Source organism: Pseudophryne corroboree, chromosome 12, assembly GCF_028390025.1.
Source record: "Pseudophryne corroboree isolate aPseCor3 chromosome 12, aPseCor3.hap2, whole genome shotgun sequence".
Classification (NCBI taxonomy): domain Eukaryota; kingdom Metazoa; phylum Chordata; class Amphibia; order Anura; family Myobatrachidae; genus Pseudophryne; species Pseudophryne corroboree.
Window position 1 is genome coordinate 159,756,455 of NC_086455.1, and position 23,548 is coordinate 159,780,002.

The 23,548-nt window shown below is 45.6% G+C and overlaps 1 protein-coding gene across 3 annotated transcripts in view; it reads left to right on the plus strand.

Annotated features, from left to right (window-relative positions):
* The window catches only part of RPS6KL1 (ribosomal protein S6 kinase like 1), a 34,103-nt gene extending 11,913 nt beyond the window's left edge, over positions 1 to 22,190 (plus strand). Inside the window, exons 1-11 of one of the 3 annotated variants that reach the window (XM_063948294.1) lie at positions 104 to 225; positions 6,582 to 6,841; positions 7,103 to 7,227; positions 8,652 to 8,750; positions 10,158 to 10,205; positions 10,903 to 11,035; positions 13,343 to 13,672; positions 16,712 to 16,801; positions 16,887 to 16,969; positions 17,041 to 17,136; positions 21,926 to 22,190. In XM_063948294.1, coding sequence (XP_063804364.1) covers positions 6,625 to 6,841; positions 7,103 to 7,227; positions 8,652 to 8,750; positions 10,158 to 10,205; positions 10,903 to 11,035; positions 13,343 to 13,672; positions 16,712 to 16,801; positions 16,887 to 16,969; positions 17,041 to 17,136; positions 21,926 to 22,033 — 1,329 coding nt within the window. In that variant the 5' untranslated portion in view covers positions 104 to 225; positions 6,582 to 6,624 and the 3' untranslated portion in view covers positions 22,034 to 22,190. Of the gene's footprint in view, positions 1 to 103; positions 226 to 6,581; positions 6,842 to 7,102; positions 7,228 to 8,651; positions 8,751 to 10,157; positions 10,206 to 10,902; positions 11,036 to 13,342; positions 13,673 to 16,711; positions 16,802 to 16,886; positions 16,970 to 17,040; positions 17,137 to 21,925 lie in introns of those variants that run through there. The other 2 variants (XM_063948292.1, XM_063948293.1) reach the window with 2 other exon arrangements.
* The last annotated feature ends 1,358 nt before the right edge of the window (positions 22,191 to 23,548 follow it).

Below are 23,548 nucleotides of genomic sequence, written 5' to 3' on the forward strand. Positions count from 1 at the left end.
TGGATATTACGCAGGGAGGTGACTGTGATTCCCCCCACCCAGGACCTGTTGTCAGTGAGTGGATGAGTCAGGCAGCAGGTCAGTGATTGGCTGATGGTGGTTACAGTTGGTATCTGACATCATGCAGCTGAATAACAGGGACAGGAGAGTATAGAGGGGCACGGAGCAGACTGAGGGCAGATTACAGGGTGGGGCGACTGCTGGAAAGTGCACCAGCTCCTGAAGGTAAGAGGAGAAGAGGATGCCACTACATAGTACATATCATACATGCACATACAGGATGTAGCCGGAGAGGGGACAGGCACTGCTGCACACATGGGAGTGTATATACCTATATATAGAGAGGGTGATGCATGTGCTCAGCAGTGTGTGTGTGTGTGTGTGTGTGTGTGTGTGTGTGTGTGTGTGTGTGTGTGTGTGTGTACTGCATGGTTATATGTATGGAGAGAGATTATATATATATATATATATATATATAGTGTGTATGTATACTGTATGTGTGTGTGTATGTATATATATATATATATATATATATATAAAATGTATAGTAATCTATAATAAAAAAGCCATATCTGCAGCTATGTATAATACACAGATGACATCTGCAGCTACAGTATGTATAGAACAGCCATATCTGCAGCTATGTATAATATCTGCAGCTATATCTATATATGGGATTGCATCTCCCCGCTTTTCCTAGCAGTGTGCATGCGCAGGACCCGTTGTGCGTGTGCGGGGAGAAGCGATCGCATCTCAGTTATGTAAACGCCTCTGCCTAATTGATAGGTAGAGGCATTCGAGGGGAGGTGACACAGCATTGCGGGGGGCGGTTACGTGTCATTGGGCGTGGCGTGGGAAATGGAGGCAGCTATACGGCGGCCACGTGACAACATGGGCCGCTGTGACCCGAAAACTGGCAGAGCTAGGGGAGCATCCACAATTACAATGACATTTTCGCAAAAAACTGCAACTGAAGCTGAATGAGGGCCTTAATAAACAGAGAGCCATGCAGGTGAAACTCCGAAAATTAGAATATCGTGCAAAAGTTAATTTATTTCAGTAATTCAACTTAAAAGGTGAAATTGATATATAGACTCATTACATGCAGAGTGAGAAATTTCAAGCCTTTATTTGTTATAATTTTGAGGATTGTGGGTTACATCTTAAGAAAGCCCCAAATCCAAAATCTCAGAAAATTAGAATAATACATAAAATCAATAAAAAAGGATTTTAAATACAGAAGTGGCGGGCCTCTGAAAAGTATAATCACGCATATGTACTCAGCACTGGGTTTGGGCCCCTCTTGCATGAATTACTGACTCAATGCGGCGTGGCATGGATTCTATCAGCCTGTGGCACTGCTGAGGTGTTATGGAAGACTAGGATGCTTCAATAGCGGCCTTCAGCTCTTCAGCATTGTTCCGTCTCATGTCTCTCATCTTTCTCCTGGCAATGCCCCATAGATTCTCTGAGGTTCAGGTCAGGCGAGTTTGCTGGCCAATCCAGCACAGTAATCCCACGGTCATTGAACCAGGTTTTGGTACTTTTGGCAGTGTGGGCAGGTGCCAAGTCCTGCTGGAAATACATAACTACAGATATGTATGATACACTGAGCCATGTCTGTAGTTATGTATAATACACTGGGCCATACCTGTAGTTATGTATAATACACTGGGCCATACCTGTAGTTATGTATAATACACTGAGCCATACCTGTAGTTATGTATAATACACAAAGCCATACCTGTAGTTATGTATAATACACTGAGCCATACCTGTAGTTATGTATAATACACAAAGCCATATATGTAGTTATGTATAATACACTGGGCCATACCTGTAGTTATGTATAATACACTGGGCCATATCTGTAGTTATGTATAATACACTGGGCCATACCTGTAGTTATGGCTCTGAGTACTATACATACCTGTAGTTATGTATAATACACTGGGCCATAACTGTAGTTATGTATAATACACAAAGCCATATCTGTAGTTATGTATAATACACAAAGCCATACCTGTAGTTATGTATAATACACAAAGCCATATCTGTAGTTATGTATAATACACTGGGCCATACCTGTAGTTATGTATAATACACTGGGCCATACCTGTAGTTATGTAAAATACACAGAGCCATATCTGTAGTTATGTATAATACACTGAGCCATACCTGTAGTTATGTATAATACACAGAGCAATATCTGTAGTTATGTATAATACACTGGACCATACCTGTAGTTATGTATAATACACTGGGCCATACCTGTAGTTATGTATAATACACTGGACCATACCTGTAGTTATGTATAATACACAGAGCCATATCTGTAGTTATGTATAATACTCAGAGACATATCTGTAGTTATGTATAATACTCAGAGCCATACCTGTAGTTATGTATAATACACTGGGCCATACCTGTAGTTGTGTATAATACACTGGGCCATATCTGTAGTTATGTATAATACACTGGGCCATACCTGTAGTTATGTATAATACACTAGGCCATACCTGTAGTTGTGTATAATACACAGAGCCATATCTGTCGTTATGTATAATACACTGGGCCATACCTGTAGTTATGTATAATACACTGGGCCATACCTGTAGTTATGTAAAATACACAGAGCCATATCTGTAGTTATGTATAATACATTGAGCCATACCTGTAGTTATGTATAATACACAGAGCAATATCTGTAGTTATGTATAATACACTGGACCATACCTGTAGTTATGTATAATACACTGGGCCATACCTGTAGTTATGTATAATACACTGGACCATACCTGTAGTTATGTATAATACACAGAGCCATATCTGTGGTTATGTATAATACTCAGAGACATATCTGTAGTTATGTATAATACTCAGAGCCATACCTGTAGTTATGTATAATACCATGGGCCATAACTGTAGTTATGTATAATACACAAAGCCATATCTGTAGTTATGTATAATACACTGGGCCATACCTGTAGTTATGTATAATACACTGGACCATACCTGTAGTTATGTATAATACACTGTGCCATACCTGTAGTTGTGTATAATACACAGCCATATCTGTAGTTATGTATAATACACAGAGCCTTATCTGTAGTTATGTATAATACACAGAGCCATATCTGTAGTTATGTATAATACACAGAGCCATACCTGTAGTTATGTATAATACACTGGGCCATACCTGTAGTTATGTATAATACACAGAGCCATATCTGTAGTTATGTATAATACTCAGAGCCATATCTGTAGTTATGTACAATACACTGAGCCATACCTGTAGTTATGTATAATACACTGGGCCATACCTGTAGTTATGTATAATACACTGGGCCATACCTGTAGTTGTGTATAATACAACGAGTCATACCTGTAGTTGTGTATAATACAAAGAGCCATATCTGTAGTTGTGTATAATACACTGAGCCATACCTGTAGTTATGTATAATACACTGAGCCATACCTGTAGTTATGTATAATACACTGGGCCATAACTGTAGTTATGTATAATACACTGGGCCATATCTGTAGTTATGTATAATACACTGGGCCATATCTGTAGTTATGTATAATACACTGGGCCATATCTGTAGTTATGTATAATACACTGGGCCATACATGTAGTTATGTATAATACACTGAGCCATGTCTGTAGTTATGTATAATACACTGGGCCATACCTGTAGTTATGTATAATACACAAAGCCATACCTGTAGTTATGTATAATACACTGGGCCATACATGTAGTTATGTATAATACACTGGGCCATATCTGTAGTTATGTATAATACACTGGGCCATACCTGTAGTTATGTATAATACACTGAGCCATACCTGTAGTTATGTATAATACACAAAGCCATATATGTAGTTATGTATAATACACTGGGCCATACCTGTAGTTATGTATAATACACTGGGCCATATCTGTAGTTATGTATAATACACTGGGCCATACCTGTAGTTATGGCTCTGAGTATTATACATACCTGTAGTTATGTATAATACACTGGACCATAACTGTAGTTATGTATAATACACAAAGCCATATCTGTAGTTATGTATAATACACTGGGCCATACCTGTAGTTATGTATAATACACAAAGCCATATCTGTAGTTATGTATAATACACTGGGCCATACCTGTAGTTATGTATAATACACTGGGCCATACCTGTAGTTATGTAAAATACACGGAGCCATATCTGTAGTTATGTATAATACACTGAGCCATACCTGTAGTTATGTATAATACACAGAGCAATATCTGTAGTTATGTATAATACACTGGACCATACCTGTAGTTATGTATAATACACTGGGCCATACCTGTAGTTATGTATAATACACTGGACCATACCTGTAGTTATGTATAATACACAGAGCCATATCTGTAGTTATGTATAATACTCAGAGACATATCTGTAGTTATGTATAATACTCAGAGCCATACCTGTAGTTATGTATAATACACTGGGCCATACCTGTAGTTGTGTATAATACACTGGGCCATATCTGTAGTTATGTATAATACACTGGGCCATACCTGTAGTTATGTATAATACACTAGGCCATACCTGTAGTTGTGTATAATACACAGAGCCATATCTGTAGTTATGTATAATACACTGGGCCATACCTGTAGTTATGTATAATACACTGGGCCATACCTGTATTTATGTATAATACACTGGGCCATATCTGTAGTTATGTGGAATACACTGGGCCATACCTGTAGTTATGTATAATACACAGAGCCATATCTGTAGTTATGTACAATATACTGGGCCATACATGTAGTTATGTATAATACACTGGGCCATACCTGTAGTTATGTATAATACACTGGACCATACCTGTAGTTATGTATAATACACTGGGCCATATCTGTAGTTATGTGGAATACACTGGGCCATACCTGTAGTTATGTATAATACACTGGGCCATACCTGTAGTTATGTATAATACACTGGGCCATACCTGTAGTTATGTATAATACACTGGGCCATACCTGTAGTTATGTATAATACTCTGGGCCATACCAGTAGTTATGTATAATACACTGGGCCATGTCTGTAGTTATGTATAATACACTGGGCCATATCTGTAGTTATGTAGAATACACTGGGCCATACCTGTAGTTATGTATAATACACTGGGCCATACCTGTAGTTATGTATAATACACTGGGCCATATCTGTAGTTATGTATAATACACTGGGCCATACCTGTAGTTATGTATAATACACTGGGCCATACCTGTAGTTATGTATAATACACTGGGCCATACCTGTAGTTATGTATAATACTCTGGGCCATACCAGTAGTTATGTATAATACACTGGGCCATGTCTGTAGTTATGTATAATACACTGGGCCATATCTGTAGTTATGTAGAATACACTGGGCCATACCTGTAGTTATGTATAATACACTGGGCCATACCTGTAGTTATGTATAATACACTGGGCCATATCTGTAGTTATGTATAATACACTGGGCCATACCTGTAGTTATGTATAATACACTGGGCCATACCTGTAGTTATGTATAATACACTGGGCCATACCTGTATTTATGTATAATACACTGGGCCATATCTGTAGTTATGTGGAATACACTGGGCCATACCTGTAGTTATGTATAATACACAGAGCCATATCTGTAGTTATGTATAATATACTGGGCCATACATGTAGTTATGTATAATACACTGGGCCATACCTGTAGTTATGTATAATACACTGGACCATACCTGTAGTTATGTATAATACACTGGGCCATATCTGTAGTTATGTGGAATACACTGGGCCATACCTGTAGTTATGTATAATACACTGGGCCATACCTGTAGTTATGTATAATACACTGGGCCATACCTGTAGTTATGTATAATACACTGGGCCATACCTGTAGTTATGTATAATACTCTGGGCCATACCAGTAGTTATGTATAATACACTGGGCCATGTCTGTAGTTATGTATAATACACTGGGCCATATCTGTAGTTATGTAGAATACACTGGGCCATACCTGTAGTTATGTATAATACACTGGGCCATACCTGTAGTTATGTATAATACACTGGGCCATATCTGTAGTTATGTATAATACACTGGGCCATACCTGTAGTTATGTATAATACACTGGGCCATACCTGTAGTTATGTATAATACTCTGGGCCATACCAGTAGTTATGTATAATACACTGGGCCATGTCTGTAGTTATGTATAATACACTGGGCCATATCTGTAGTTATGTAGAATACACTGGGCCATACCTGTAGTTATGTATAATACACTGGGCCATACCTGTAGTTATGTATAATACACTGGGCCATATCTGTAGTTATGTATAATACACTGGGCCATACCTGTAGTTATGTATAATACACTGGGCCATATCTGTAGTTATGTATAATACACTGGGCCATACCTCTATTTATATATAACACACTGGATTATATATGTTGCCAATTAAACACTTTACTTTGTATCTCTTTCTATATGAATTTTGACTGTATTAATCTCTCTTAATTCTCCCTTGTCTCTCTTACTCCCAGGATACTTGTGCTCTCCTCCCATTGGTCACATTCCAGGGGGGCAATGAGCAGTGAGAAGGATCCATCTTGTCAATATCGAGTTGGGTTCTCCGGAGTAATTGAGCAAACACCAAGTTCTAAGATCAGCTCCAAACGTGATTATCTGGTGGATGCGGCCAAACAACTGCACGTGGCCCAGGAGCGAGATGCCAACGAGGAATATGAGGCGGCGTTCAGTCACTATAAGCATGGGGTGGAGCTGCTGCTGAATGGGGTGACAGGTCAGATCATCCATACTCATGTTATTGTATTGTGCCTCAATAATGACACAGATATCTGACCTCAGACCTAGGCAATGTGATATTGTAAATCAGAGTATTCTTGTCCTCTACTGTCTTTCCCTCTTCTTTTCTCTGTACCTTATGTTTTACACTCTCCTCTTTGTGTTTCCTTCAGCCGTTACGTCTTCCTCTTCTCTGTCTTTACACCCTTGCACGCTGTTGCCCCATCTTCGTCATTCTCAATCTTGTTTCTTACTCTAGTTGACCCAAGCAGAGAAAGGCGCGATGCTGTGAAACGTAAGATCTCGCAATACTTAAAACGTGCTGAAGAAATCTTCAACTGTCACCTACAGAGGCCTGCGGGATACGTGTCGGGCGCAGCGGAGGTAAGCGCACCAGCCTCCTTACTCTGAGCTTTCCCTTACTCCTCTCCGAGACAGCGAGAGGGGAAAGTTTGGGGATGATCATGTTCTTAAGCTGCGGCAGCCGCGCAGTTTATCAAAAGCTAAACCGCCACCTTCAAACACGACTCGCTGCAGATCACCGCTCTGAATTCTTTCCCATGTTCTGTATACGTATCGTGATATTCATTAAGCTGATCGTTCACAATGGAATAAAGAGGAACAATATGCTCGTGAATTATGCTTACAATTATTTATCAACAGTTCCGCTAGGGCTGTACCTGCCCCAGCGGAGCTTACAATCTAGGGGCCTAATTCGGACCTGATCGATGTTGTGCAAATTCACAAGGCGTCTGATTATCGAGCGACTGCACATGTATCTGGATCGTAGTGCGCAGGCACGAGGCCAAACTGCAAAATAAATCAGCATCTTTTTTGAATGCTAGGCGTGTGCAGGCTGATTGACAGGAAGAGGACGTTAGTGGGTGGCAACTGACCGTTTTCTGGGAGTGTCAGGAAAAACGCAGGCGTTCCCAAGCGTTTTCAGGGCGGGTGTGTGATGTCGGCTGCGGCCCGATCAGCCTGTTTGTATCGCACTGTAGGAGTAAGTCCTGGGCTACGCACAGACTGGAACAATCATTCGATGGTGAGGGAGTTGTGAACGGATTTGCAGCTGACCGGCGTTTGCAAAGCTTTTCGCACGGCGTCCGCAGTCTTGTACGGGGCGGATTTTCACTCTGTCTGGGCGGCGACTATCCGAGCGCAGACCTTTGCAGACCTGCAGAGGTCTGAACTAGGACCTATATTCCCTATCTCAGGAACACACTAGGGTTAATTTTTCTCCGATGCCGACTACTCTACCAGTAAGTTGTTGGATTGTACGATGAAACTGGAGTAACTGGAGAAAACACGCAAACACAGGGAGAACAAGCAAATTCAAATAGGGCCTTGGTGGGAATCGAACTCAAGACCTCAAAGCTGTGGGTGGGGGGGGGGGGGCAAAAGTATTTTATGAAATGTTAGGGGGTGAAATCAATATATGATACTATAAAGAAGTCAATACTGTGTTTAGATTATACACTACACGGGCAAAAGTATGTAGACAGTCGATCTAATTAGCGTGTTTGCCCATTTTAGCCAGCCCCCCAGCATACCGCCACGCGTTCTCTATAGATGCGCTGTAGCAGTAGGACGAGTCACACTAAGGAGCCCAGTGACGTACAGCGTGGCACAGCCACAGAATGCCACCTGTCCAACAAGTCCGTTCCTCAAATTTCTGCCCTGCACTGATCGGTGCGGTAGTTGGTGACATGCGGCAATTTACGGATCCATCGGATTATAATACATGAATAGTTTTATTGTATGTTGACTTGCTCTATACTTTCTGTAATCTCTGATTTGTCTCGGAGTTCCAGGGTTATAGCAGCCTCAGATTTCGGCCAATCCGAGTCTTAAATGGTGCAGTGGAAAACTTGAAGCGTTGCCGGGTGCTAGAGATCATTGATAAGGTAATTCTGCATGTGTGTTGTGTGTCCGAGCACATGCTTATATCACATTAGCCAGTGTACATGGGTGGTCATTCCGAGTTGATCGCTAGCAGAAAATGATCGCAGTGCAGCAATGATGCAAAAAAAACGGCACTTCTGTGCATGCGGCGCAATGCGCACGCGCGACGTACTTTCACAACGGCCGATGTATTTTTACACAAGGTCTAGCGAAGCTTTTCAGTCGCACTGGTGGCCGCAGAGTGATTGACAGGAAGAGGACGTTTCTGGGTGTCAACTAGCCGTTTTCAGGGGGTGCTCGAAAAAACGCAGGCGTGCCAGGAAAAACGCAGGCGTGGCTGGGCGAACGCAGGGCGTGTTCGTGACGTCAAAACAGGAACTGAACAGTCTGAAGTCATCACAAGCGCTGAGTAGGTCTGAAGCTACTCTGAAACTGCACAAAATTATTTTGTAGCCGCTGTGCGATCCTTTCGTTCGCACTTCTGCTAAGCTAAAATACACTCCCAGAGGGTGGCGGCATAGCGTTTGCACAGCTGCTAAAAACAGCTAGCGAGCGATCAACTCGGAATGACCCCCCATGGCACTAAGTTGATTTACATGCCTGTTTGCATGTGAGTAAGTCAACATGTCCTTGTTACACCCATTTTAAGACGTGTCCTATCTCAGATTTAACATATAACTGCAACTAGAGGAAATATGCGCCAATCATTGGGCCTGATCCACAGTATCACGGTAAGCTGTAGCAGATGCAATGGCTGTAGCAGCCTCTCCTGCAAAGCATCGCAGGTCCGAGTGCTGGATCCTTAGATGCAGTATTGGGTCACCATCGTGTTGCTTGCAGCTATCACCCATCTGGGTAAGTCTAAGATCAGAAAGGGTGACGGAACTTCTCAGCAGGGGACAGGAAATCTGCATCGGAAGACGCAGGCCCTTGTCGGGCCACACTTACAAAACAGGGACAGTACGCCCCCATTTTATAAAACGACCCCGTCACCACCCCTTAAACGGGCACAATTATGTTGCGGCTGTCGGGAACTGCGCAAAAGATGGCAGATCAGGATCTGTACAGGCGCAGTGTGCCCACTACGCATGCGCAGATCAAAAACATTGAGATACGGCGCAAACATTGCAAAACAGTGATCCTATAACTCAGGCCCATTGTCAACTGGAACCTGAACCTCGTCTTGTGTAGATGCAGAATTCAGGGTTACGATCCACCCCTCAAAACACATGAATCGATACACACAGCCATTGTTACACATCAACATTTTATGTGACTGGTATTTGCGTGTCATCATTTAGCCGTGCCGCACTTACAATAATGGTTCATTATAATACATCGTCGTAGAAAGGAGATGTTTTGTGTCTTATATTTGATATATGAGAAGTCTTTTCTCTCTCTGGGTTTAGGTGCAGCTAGTCCATGACCCGTCCTCAGCAACAACATTCATCCTTAAGGTAACAAATCTCTATAATGACAGTGATCCTCAGCTCTGTCCCCCCAAGCACTCCCCTATTCTGCTGGGCTGAATGATTTAATAAACACAGAACGGTACTAGTAGACGTGCCCTTGTACCAGGGATGGATCTAGACTTTTCTTTAGGGGGGGCGGTTTACTGTTTAATATTGACTCCTCCCTCTACAGTCCCAACTCCTCCCATCTGCAATCCTAACTCCTCCTCTCTCAATTCTGACTGAACTTTTTGAGTGAGACGGAGATAGAGCTTTGTGATTGTTCTATGTACATGTGACTGTGCTATGGGGTAATTGTATTTATTAGCCCTAGTACCCACACACCAGCAAGAGCAAGTGAGGGGCAAATGCTCTGTAACCCTTGCTCTCCTTGCTCCTCTGTGCTGCTGTGGTATAAGCTGCAGCACATCGTTCTGCCTCAGGCTCTCCCCAGAGAGCTCTCTTCTGCTCAAAAGTGGGCATGGCTATGACTGTGTTAGGGGGGGCGATCGCCCCCTTCGCCCCCCCTAGATCCGGCCCTGCCTTGTACCACATTGCTGTAGGTGACACTCCATAGATGAGGCATGTTCCTATTATGCAGAGATTCCCCATTCATCCACTTTCACTCCTGTAACCTTAGTGTTTCCAGTGGACACTGCTGATGGTTCCTCTGTTCAGGTTTTATCTCTGCGATTTCCCCCAGTCTCTCATGAAGTCCGGGCGTTCTGGTCATGGAGCAGTCACAGTTATTCCTCAATGTGTCCCCTACATGGTCCAGCTGCAAAGGTTTTATGTGAGCGAAGATTCTCTTTACCTGCAGCTGCAGCACATTCCAGGTCAGTCACTCTTCCCATTATACCAAAGCCCGAGTCCGATGTTCCCGTAGTTGAGCTATTTTTAGCAACTGCAGATGCGTGAACATTTTTGGAGACTCTTAAAGTGCATGCGTCACAGAGTGCACGCACAAAGGCGCTGTTGCAGTTGGGTCAGATGGTACAAGGTCCAATGATGGCAAGTACAGGGTCCAATGATGCGACGTATGGTGGCGTATGGTGGCGTATAAGGATGCACCAGTCGCCATTACAGTGTGTACAGACGGTGAAAGTGGGCGTCTCAGTCCTTGCTTGTACGATGGAATGGATGTACACAAGGGAAGGAATGTGTAGCTTCATTTGCATAAACTCGCAGGCAGGCGACCGCCAATAGACACTTTTGCGTGTGACAGGCCCATAATGATAATTTTTTACCATTATCGCTAATGTCTATGCACTTCTTGTTGTCGCTGTCTTCTGGGGCCCAATTATCCCTGATGGAACATTTCCCGTTATCACTAATTCCTTTGGCCTTTCTATGTTCCCTATTAGCTTAGACCTCATTATCCCTAATGACCGAGCCCTCCTGTTATCCTTAGTGACTGAGCCCTCCTCTAGTGACTGAGCCCTCCTGTTATCTGTAGTGACTGAGCCCTCCTGTTATCCATAGTGACTGAGCCCTCCCTCCTGTTCTCCCTAATGTAGAAGCCCTCATGTTATACCGAATTCCTTAGGCCTTTTTATGTTCCCTATTAGCCTAGACCTCATTATCCCTAATGACAGATACTTCCTGTTATCCATATTGACTGAGCCCTCCTGTTATCTGTAGTGACCGAGACGTTCCTGTTATCTGTAATGACTGAGCCCTCCTGTTATCCATAGTGACTGAGACGTTTCTGTTATCTGTAATGACTGAGCCCTCCTGTTATCCATAGTGACTGAGCCCTCCTGTTATCCATAGTGACTGAGACGTTCCTGTTATCTGTAATGACTGAGACCTCCTGTTATCCATAGTGACTGAGACGTTCCTGTTATCTGTAATGACTGTGCCCTCCTGTTATCCATAGTGACTGAGACGTTCCTGTTATCTGTAATGACTGAGACCTCCTGTTATCCATAGTGACTGAGCCGTTCCTGTTCTCCCTAATGACTGAGCCCTCCTTTTCTCCCTAATGTAGAAGTCCTCACGTTCTCCCTAATGACTCAGCCCTCCTTTTCTCCCTAATGTAAAAGTCCTCACGTTACCCCTAATGACTCAGCCCTCCTTTTCTCCCTAATGTAGAAGTCCTCACGTTATCCCTAATGACTGAGCCCTACTGTTATCTGTAGTGACCGAGACGTTCCTGTTCTCTGTAATGACTGAGCCCTCCTGTTATCCATAGTGACTGAGACGTTCCTGTTATCTGTAATGACTGAGCCCTCTTATTATCCATAGTAACTGAGACGTTGCTGTTATCTGTAATGACTGAGCCCTCCTGGTATCCATAGTGAATGAGACGTTCCTGTTATCTGTAATGACTGAGCCCTCCTGTTATCCATAGTGACTGAGACGTTGCTGTTATCTGTAATGACTGAGCCCTCCTGTTATCCATAGTGACTGAGACGTTCCTGTTATCTGTAATGGCTGAGCCCTCCTGTTATCCATAGTGACTGAGACGTTCCTGTTATCTGTAATGACTGAGACCCTCCTGTTATCCATAGTGACTGAGACGTTCCTGTTATCTGTAATGACTGAGACCTCCTGTTATCCATAGTGACTGAGCCGTTCCTGTTATCCCTAATGACTGAGCCCTCCTTTTCTCCCTAATGTAGAAGTCCTCACGTTATCCCTAATGACTGAGCCCTCCTTTTCTCCCTAATGTAGAAGTCCTCACATTCTCCCTAATGACTCAGCCCTCCTTTTCTCCCTAATGTAGAAGTCCTCACATTCTCCCTAATGACTCAGCCCTCCTTTTCTCCCTAATGTAGAAGTCCTCACATTCTCCCTAATGACTCAGCCCTCCTTTTCTCCCTAATGTAGAAGTCCTCACGTTACCCCTAATGACTGAGCCCTCCTTTTCTCCCTAATGTAGAAGTCCTCACGTTCTCCCTAATGACTCAGCCCTCCTTTTCTCCCTAATGTAGAAGTCCTCACGTTACCCCTAATGACTGAGCCCTTCCCAGTGACCCTAATGACAGACCTCTTCTCATTGTCCCTAATTCCTGGAGCCTTTCCATTTTCCCTAATAGCTAAGTCCTTCCCTTCATCCCGAGTTACCTAATTCTTCTGCCTTTCCCATTATCCCTTTGCCCATGTCTTCTCAACCATTTTTTCTCCCCCCAATCCTGCAGGAGGACGACTCTGGGGGCATCTTGGGAAATACCAATCGCATGTGGCAAATGTCAGCTCACAACCAAGCTCTGACCTGTCCTATTCTGGCTCTGGGGACTCCGAAGCCCATAACATGAACTCCGACCAGGACAGAACTCAAGCACATAAACCTATCATCAGCCAGCAGAGCCGGTCTGGTTGCCCAGACAGCAATAATCCAGCAGAGGGAGTACCCGAGTACCAGGTCAGACTTTGGGGTGCACAGCTGATATTGGCATTGGATACGCTTCACCAGGAAGGGGTTCTGTGCAGAGACCTCAATCCTCGCAATCTGCTGATGGGGGAGAAAGGTGAGAGGTGTTACCTGCCCTGCCCAGCCTTAATATACCTCCATGTCCTCATGCAAATTGTCCGTGATATTTATAGTATTAATGTAATTCCATTGACTATAGTGTTGCTACAGTGCATCCGGAAACTATTCACAGCACTTCACTATTTCCACATTTTGTTATGTTACAGACTTATTCCAAAATTCTACCCACAATACCCCATAATGACAATGTGAAAAAAAGTGTTTTTGAGATGTTTGCAAATTTATTAAAAATAAAAAAATAAGAAATCACATGTACATAAGTATTCACAGCCTTTGCTCAATACTTTGTTGATGCACCTTTGGCAGCAATTACAGCCTCAAGTCTTTTTGAATATGATGCCACAAGCTTGGCACACCTATCTTTGGGCAGTTTCGACCATTCCTCTTTGCAGCACCTCTCAAGCTCCATCAGGTTGGATGGGAAGCGTTGGTGCACAGCCATTTTCAGATCTCTCCAGAGATGTTCAATCGGATTCGAGTCTGGGCTCTGGCTGGTCCACTCAAGGACATTCACAGAGTTTTCCTGAAGCCACTCCTTTGATATCTTGGCTGTGTGCTTAGGGTCGATGTCCTGCTGAAAGATGAACCATCACCCCAGTCTGAGGTCAAGAGCGCTCTGGAGCAGGTGTTCATCCACGATGTCTCTGTACATTGCTGCATTCATCTTTCCCTATAACCTGACTAGTCTCCCAGTTCCTGCGGCTGAAAAACATCCCCACAGCATGATGCTGTCACCACTGTGCTTCAGTGTAGGGATGGTATTGCCTGGTGATGAGTGGTGCATGGTTTCCTCCAAACATGATGCCCGGCATTCACGCCAAAGAGTTCAATCTTTGTCTCATCAGACCAGAGAATTTTGTTTCTCATGGTCTGAGAGTTCTTCAGGTACATTTTGGCAAACAACAGGCGGGCTGCCATGTGCTTTTTACTAAGGAGTGGCTTCCGTCTGGCCACTTTACCATACAGGCCTGATTGGTGGATTGCTGGAGAGATGGTTGTCCTTCTGGAAGGTTCTCCTCTCTCCACAGAGGAATACTGTAGCTCTGACAGAGTGACCATTGGGTTCTTGGTCACCTCCCTGACTAGGGCCCTTCTCCCCCGATCACTCAGTTTATCCGGCCAGCCAGCTCTAGGAAGAGTCCTGGTGGTTCCGAACTTCTTCCATTTATGGATGATGGAGGTCGCTGTGCTCATTGGGACCAAAGCAGCAGATATTTTTCTGTACCCTTCCCCAGATTTGTGCCTCGAGACAATCCTGTCTCGGAGGTCTACAGACAATCTCTTTGATTTCATGCTTGGTTTGTGCTCAGACATGCACTGTCAAGTGTGGGACCTTGGGCCTAATTCAGATCCTCGCTAGCTATTTTTTTGCAGCGCTGCGATCAGATAGTCGCCGCCTATAGGGGAGTGTATTTTAGCTGTGCAAGTGTGCGAACGCGTGTGCAGCTGCCCTGTACAAAAACAGCTTGTGCAGTTTCTGAGTAGGTCTGACCTTACTCAGCCGCTGCGATCACTTCAGCCTATTCGAGCCCGGAATTGACGTCAGACACCCGCCCTGCAAATGCTTTGACACGCCTGCGTTTTTGCAACCACTCCCAGAAAATGGTCAGTTGCCAGTGCCACCCACAAACGCCTTATTCCTGTCAATCTCCTTGCAAACGGCTGTGCGAATGTTCTTTTCGCTAAAACCAGTGCACAACTACGATCCGCTTTGTAACCGTACGGCGCGCCTGTGCATTGCGGTGCATACGCATGCACAGTAGTTACCTGACCGCTGCGCAGCGAAAAACGCTAGCGAGCGAACAGATCTGAATTAGGCCCCTTATATAGACAGGTGTGTGCCTTTCGAAATCATGTCCAATCAACTGAATTTACCACAGGTGTACTCCAATTAAGCTGTAGGAACATCTCAAAGATGATCAGTAGAAACATGATGCACCAGATCTCAATTTTGAGCTTCATGGCAAAGGCTGTGAATACTTATGTACATGCGATTTCTTAGCTTTTTATTTTTAATAAATTAGCAAAAATCTCAAAAAAACTTTTTTTCACGGTCTCATTATGGGGTACTGTGTGTAGAACTTGGAGGGATAAAAAATAGTTTATACCATTTTGGAATAAGGCTGTAACATAATAAAATGTGGAAAAAGTGAAGCGCTGTGAATACTTTCCGGATGCACTGTATGGTGATTTATGTACACACAAGTCTATTACAAATTGTCTGTCTCATCCTACCCTCCCACTTTTGTTTATTCTCTGACCATCACTGTTCTGTTCTACCCGTTCTGCGCACGGGAGTTTCTGATCGTCACGGTTGTAAATATAAATGAGTGTTAAAAATGTGGTAAATCTACAGAGATGTAAATCTGAGACGTCTTAATGTAAGTAAATATTAATCCGTGGTTCGTGGAGCACCCGTAGCAGATACGGTAAAAAGTGACAGGACCATTTTTGTAGTTTATTCAATTCTACCCACTGGAGGTGCAATCCAAATTTTGATCGGATTGTCCGCTTTGGGCGTTATCGTTCACGCAACACAAGCCACGCATCGGTAATGACGTCATTATGTCAACCCCCTTTCCATTCCCTTAGGGGAGGTTTATTAAAATTCTGATTACGTAGTTTTCCTATGTTACATTTCAGCTTCCTAACATATCGGGAAGTAAGAGAATTAGGGGGACATTTACTAAGCAGTGATAAGAGTGGAGAAGTGAGCCAGTGGAGAAATTTCCCTATCAACCAATCAGCAGCTCTGTATCATTTTATAGTATGCAAATTACAGATGTTACTTCAGTGCTTATTGGGTGCCATGGGCAACTTCTCCACTGGCTCACTTCTCCGCTCTTATCACTGCTTAGTGAATGTACGCCTTAGTAATGAGTCCGTGAGGGCTTTTGCATTTATATATATCACTTTGGCAATATTGGCATACACAGATGAGTAGAAGGCATGGTACAAGTCCTTCCCCAAACCAATGCTACCCATTCCTCCCAGATGCCCTCCTCTGTCTCCGCAGGTGACGTGTGCCTGACATACTTTGGCCAGTGGCGAGAAGTTGACCATGAATGCTGTTCTGAGGCAGCAGAACGACTGTATGTCGCACCAGGTGAGGACCTCCTCATGGACTTCACAGAGTCCTGATACCCACGACAGTATTTGGATACTGACTAATCTCTCGCCCTCTCCTGCAGAGGTCTTGGGAGTGGGTGCCGTGAACGAGGCCTGTGATTGGTGGAGCTTAGGAGTTCTTCTCTATGAGATGCTGACTGGACAGGTGAGGACATGGTGTCACATGGTTTGTGTTTGGCTGCTTGCTGGGGTGTCTCTGACTGTCTGCCTCTGTAGTCTCTTTACAAGAATCTAATCTCGGGAGTCAGCGCTCAGACGGAGATCCCATTCACAGAAAAACTCAGTCCGGCTGCTGTCTCTCTACTGACAGAGGTAAGCTATTCTGGTTGAAAGTGAGGGGACACCAGGACTGTCTGTATTACGTGTCCTGAGAGTGAGGGGACACCGGGACTGTCTGTATTACATGTGTCCTGAGAGTGAGGGGACACCGGGACTGTCTGTATTACATGTGTCCTGAGAGTGAGGGGCACAGGGACTGTCTGTATTACATGTGTCCTGAGAGTGAGGGGACACCGGGACTGTCTGTATTACACGTGTCCTGAGAGTGAGAGGACACCGGGACTGTCTTTATTACATGTGTCCTGAGAGAGAGGGGACACCGGGACTGTCTGTATTACATGTGTCCTGAGAGCGAGGGGACACCGGGACTGTCTGTATTACATGTGCCCTGAGAGTGAGGGGACACCGGGACTGTCTGTACTACACGTGTTCTGAGAGTGAGGGGACATCGGTACTGTCTGTATTACATATGTCCTGTGAGTGAGGGGACACCGGGACTGTCTGTATTACATGTGTCCTGAGAGTTAGGGGACACCAGGACTGTCTGTATTACGTGTGACCTGAGTGAGGGGACACCTGGACTGTCTGTATTACACGTGCACTGAGAGTGAGGGGACACCGGGACTGTCTGTATTACACGTGCGCTGAGAGTGAGGGGACACCAGGACTGTCTGTATTACACGTGTTCTGAGAGTGAGGTGACACCAGGACTGTCTGTACTACATGTGTCCTGAGAGTGAGGGGACACCGGGACTGTCTGTATTACATATGTCCTGAGAATGAGGGGACACCTGGACTGTCTTTATTACACGTGTCCTGAGAATGAGGGGACACCGGGACTGTCTGTACTGCACGTGTTCTGAGAGTGAGGGGACACCGGGACTGTCTGTATAACGTGTTCTGAGAGTGAGGGGGCACCGGGACTGTCTGTATTACATGTGTTCTGAGAGTGAGGGGGCACCGGGACTGTCTGTATTACATGTGTCCTGAGAGTGAGGGGACACCTGGACTGTCTGTATTACATGTGCGCTGAGAGTGAGGGGACACCGGGAGTGTCTGTATTACATGTGTCCTGAGAGTGAGCGGACATCGGGACTTTCTGTATTACACTTGTCCTAAGAGTGAGGGGACACCGTGACTGTCTGTATTACACGTGTCCTGAGAGTGAGGGGACGGGACTGTCTGTATTACATGTGTCCTGAGCGTGAGGGGACACCGGGACTGTCTGTATTACATGTGTCCTGAGAGTGAGAGGACACCGGGACTGTCTGTATTGCACGTGCCCCAAGAGTGAGGGGACACCGGGACTGTCTGTATTACACGTGTCCTGAGAGTGAGGGGACACCGGGACTGTCTGTAATACACGTGTCCTGAGAGTGAGGGGACACCGGGACTGTCTGTATTACACGTGTCCTGAGAGTGAGGGGACACCGGGACTGTCTGTATTACACGTGTCCTGAGAGTGAGGGGGCACCGGGACTGTCTGTATTACACGTGTCCTGAGAGTGAGGGGGCATCGGGACTGTCTGTATTACATGTGTTCTGAGAGTGAGGGGACACCGGGACTGTCTGTATTACACGTGTCCTGAGAGTGAGGGGACACTGGGACTGTCTGTATTACATGTGTCCTGAGAGTGAGAGGACACCGGGACTGTCTGTATTACATGTGTCCTGAGAGTGAGGGGACACCAGGACTGTCTGTATTACATGTGTCCTGAGAGTGAGGGGACACCGGGACTGTCTGTATTACATGTGTCCTGAGAGTGAGGGGCACAGGGACTGTCTGTATTACATGTGTCCTGAGAGTGAGGGGACACCGGGACTGTCTGTATTACACGTGTCCTGAGAGGGACACCGGGACTGTCTTTATTACATGTGTCCTGAGAGAGAGGGGACACCGGGACTGTCTGTATTACATGTGTCCTGAGAGCGAGGGGACACCGGGACTGTCTGTATTACATGTGCCCTGAGAGTGAGGGGACACCGGGACTGTCTGTACTACACGTGTTCTGAGAGTGAGGGGACATCGGTACTGTCTGTATTACATGTGTCCTGTGAGTGAGGGGACACCGGGACTGTCTGTATTACATGTGTCCTGAGAGTTAGGGGACACCAGGACTGTCTGTATTACGTGTGACCTGAGTGAGGGGACACCTGGACTGTCTGTATTACACGTGCACTGAGAGTGAGGGGACACCGGGACTGTCTGTATTACACGTGCGCTGAGAGTGAGGGGACACCGGGACTGTCTGTATTACACGTGTTCTGAGAGTAAGGGGACACCGGGACTGTCTGTATTACACGTGCGCTGAGAGTGAGGTGACACCAGGACTGTCTGTACTACACGTGTCCTGAGAGTGAGGGGACACCGGGACTGTCTGTATTACATATGTCCTGAGAATGAGGGGACACCTGGACTGTCTTTATTACACGTGTCCTGAGAATGAGGGGACACCGGGACTGTCTGTACTGCACGTGTTCTGAGAGTGAGGGGGCACCGGGACTGTCTGTATTACATGTGTTCTGAGAGTGAGGGGACACCGGGACTGTCTGTACTACACGTGTCCTGAGAGTGAGGGGACACCGGGAGTGTCTGTATTACATGTGTCCTGAGAGTGAGCGGACATCGGGACTTTCTGTATTACACTTGTCCTAAGAGTGAGGTGACACCGTGACTGTCTGTATTACACGTGTCCTGAGAGTGAGGGGACGGGACTGTCTGTATTACATGTGTCCTGAGCGTGAGGGGACACCGGGATTGTCTGTATTACATGTGTCCTGAGAGTGAGAGGACACCGGGACTGTCTGTATTGCACGTGCCCCAAGAGTGAGGGGACACCGGGACTGTCTGTATTACACATGTCCTGAGAGTGAGGGGACACCGGGACTGTCTGTAATACACGTGTCCTGAAAGTGAGGGGACACCGGGACTGTCTGTATTACACGTGTCCTGAGAGTGAGGGGACACCGGGACTGTCTGTATTACACGTGTCCTGAGAGTTAGGGGGCATCGGGACTGTCTGTATTACATGTGTTCTGAGAGTGAGGGGGCACCGGGACTGTCTGTATTACACGTGTCCTGAGAGTGAGCAGACACCGGGACTGTCTATATTACACGTGTCCGGAGAGTGAGGGGACACAGGGACTTTGTATATTACATGTGTCCTGAGAGTGAGGGGACACTGGGATTGTCTGTATTACACGGGTCCTGAGAGTGAGGGGACATCGGGACTGTCTGTATTACACGTGTCCTGAGAGTGAGGGGACATCGGGACTGTCTGTATTACACGTGTCCTGAGAGTGAGGGGACATCGGGACTGTCTGTATTACACATGTCCTGAGAGTGAGGGGACATCGGGACTGTCTGTATTACACGTGTCCTGAGAGTGAGGGAACACCGGGACTGTCTGTATAACGTGTCCTAAGAGTAAAGAGACACCGGGACTGTCTGTATTACATGTGTTCTAAGAGTAAAGAGACACCGGGACTGTCTGTATTACATGTGTCCTGAGAGTGAGGGGACACCGGTACTGTCTGTACTACACGTGTCCTGAGAGTGAGGGGACACCGGTACTGTCTGTACTACACGTGTCCTGAGAGTGAGGGGACACCAGGACTGTCTGTACTACACGTGTCCTGAGAGTGAGGGGACACCGGGACTGTCTGTATAACGTGTCCTGAGAGTGAGGGGTCACTGGGACTGTCTGTATAACGTGTCCTGAGAGTGAGGGGACACCGGGACTGTCTGTATAACGTGTCCTGAGAGTGAGGGGACACCGGGACTGTCTGTATAACGTGTCCTGAGAGTGAGGGGACACCGGGACTGTCTGTATCACGTGTGCCGAGAGTGAGGGGACACCAGGACTGTCTGTATAACATGTGGTGAGAGTGAGGGGACACCGGGACTGTCTGTATAACGTGTGCTGAGAGTGAGGGAACACCGGGACTGTCTGTATTACATGTATCCTGAGAGTGAGGGAACACCGAGACTGTCTGTATAACGTGTGCTGAGAGTAAGGGGACACGGGGACTGTCTGTATAACGTGTCCTGAGAGTGAGGGAACACTGGGACTGTCTGTATAACGTGTCCTGAGAGTGAGGGGACACCAGAACTGTCTGTATAACGTGTGCTGAGAGTGAGGGGACACCAGGACTGTCTGTATAACGTGTGCTGAGAGTGAGGGAACACCGGGACTTTGGCTATTTGCTAAGAAATTCACCGTTCTAGACTCTCCAACAACCAACAGAACCCTGGCTCACACTCAGGAAACGTGACTTGATGTATCACCCTATTTCTCCAATGGCAGCAAGAAATCCCTTATCTATCACTATTGCCCCTAGTGTCAGAGCTTGTGTCTACATGGTCTGTCAGCAGCTTAGTGTATGCTTTTGCATGTTACCGTATAGGTGCTTACATGTAAACAGGAACAATATAAGACTCACAAATCACAGAGTCAGAAATAAAAATGGTTTTACCTGCAAAAACAATAGTACGTGAGGGGTAGGACTCCATGTATAATCCTGGCTGTCAGGAGACCGACGCTGAGATCCCAACAGCCAGATACCGTCGGCGAGCGCAGTGTCCCCTCCCTCTGGCCACAGTCAGCATGGCTACCTGCGTATTTCCTTATGTCCCCTATGGGAATTCAGGGTAATAATGGCTGCATGTAGCTTTAACACCGTCTCCTTCGTGCCATGAATTTCCTAGGCCATTGTACGAAGATCACTTCTATCCAATGGGTCGCCGTTACAGCTGCAACGCCATCATGTAGAGTGACACTGAGCACTACTGTGCAATAACTGCTCTCACTCCTCCTTCCAGCTACTGCGATATGATCCTGATCAACGACTTGGCTCTGGCCCTGGGGGTGTACAAAGGATTAAGTCCCATCCGTTCTTCAGTGACATCCAATGGAAGACGCTGGCGTGAGACGGACAAGCCCAAAGATGCATGTAGTCATCATGTGACCACAACACACAAGCAACAGTTAAGAATGGATCTAAACCAGCAACACAATTTCCTGTCACTGTGATGTCATATCCTGTCACATGATTAATAAAGAACCAAAATCTGGTTTTGCTCTTGGTTTCGCCCTGAAACAGGCTGTGTACAATTGTCTTGCTGTGTGTGAGGTCGGAGACATTCGGCACTGGGATAGCTCTCTCTCTCCGTACCAGTGTGGGAAAGGATCAATAAGCTTCTACAACACAGAGTATATAGATAGCACATCGTCTGGAGCAAACCTGGTAAGGAGTCCTCAAAACATCTTATGAGAACGTCTGATTGCGATGAACTCCGAAACCACTGTACCAATTGCGATGTGGTTTTCACCGCTGTGTAAGTAATTTTCCCAGGCAGGTTAAAGGCTTAGTTTCATCGTGATCAGTCATAAGGGAGCTATGGGTAGACGGGGCTGCTCACAAAGGTGGTCCCCTGACCCGCTTCCCGGTTCATTTTTGTTGAGAGTCCATAATGCTTAGCAGAAAATCTTCACTTGGTCGTGACAGTGCTGCGGGTAAAGGGGCGCCCGATTCGGGTACAGCAAACAGTACTTACAACAGTACTTACATAAATATGCATTGGTATTGCCATCTATGGTACAGCGTCAAGAATACGATCAGTAAGTGGTCGAATTATTCATTGTAGGTCCAGTAGTCAACGCAGTGAGGATATGATCTCAGCACTGTTCGGTAGAGCAGTTTAGCTGTATTGTGGACCTGTGGAGGACGCAGTCTAAATATGGACCACAGCGAATACTCCACTCCCTTATATAATGCCTTTGCCATCAGGACAGAATCAGGAAACATTCATTATGGACCGATGAACTCTTAAACTAAGTACACACTATACAATTATTGGGCACATTTGCCAGTAATTGGGAGATCAGCCAACTTTATTGTATAGTGTGTACGAAGGATCATTTCGGCGTTTGGCCAATAAATCAGAAAAATCTTGGCCACAAACAATCGATTGTCCAATTGGTCGTTCCAAAGCAAAAATATCGATATATCGGCCAGTTGTGTGCGCATTCTCAATAATCTTACCCTATGACCCAGTGGAGAAATCTGTTAGTGTGTGGATGAGGCCGATATTTTTCCATCGCCCGACTGCTCAAAATTTCAGGAGAAATCAGACAATTTTTCGGGGGCAAAAAATAAGAATTTACTTACCGATAATTCTATTTCTCGTAGTCCGTAGTGGATGCTGGGAACTCCGTAAGGACCATGGGGAATAGCGGCTCCGCAGGAGTCGGGGCACATCTAAAGAAAGCTTTAGGATCACCTGGTGTGCACTGGCTCCTCCCCCTATGACCCTCCTCCAAGCCTCAGTTAGGATACTGTGCCCGGACGAGCGTACACAATAAGGAAGGATTTTGAATCCCGGGTAAGACTCATACCAGCCACACCAATCACACTGTACAACTTGTGATCTGAACCCAGTTAA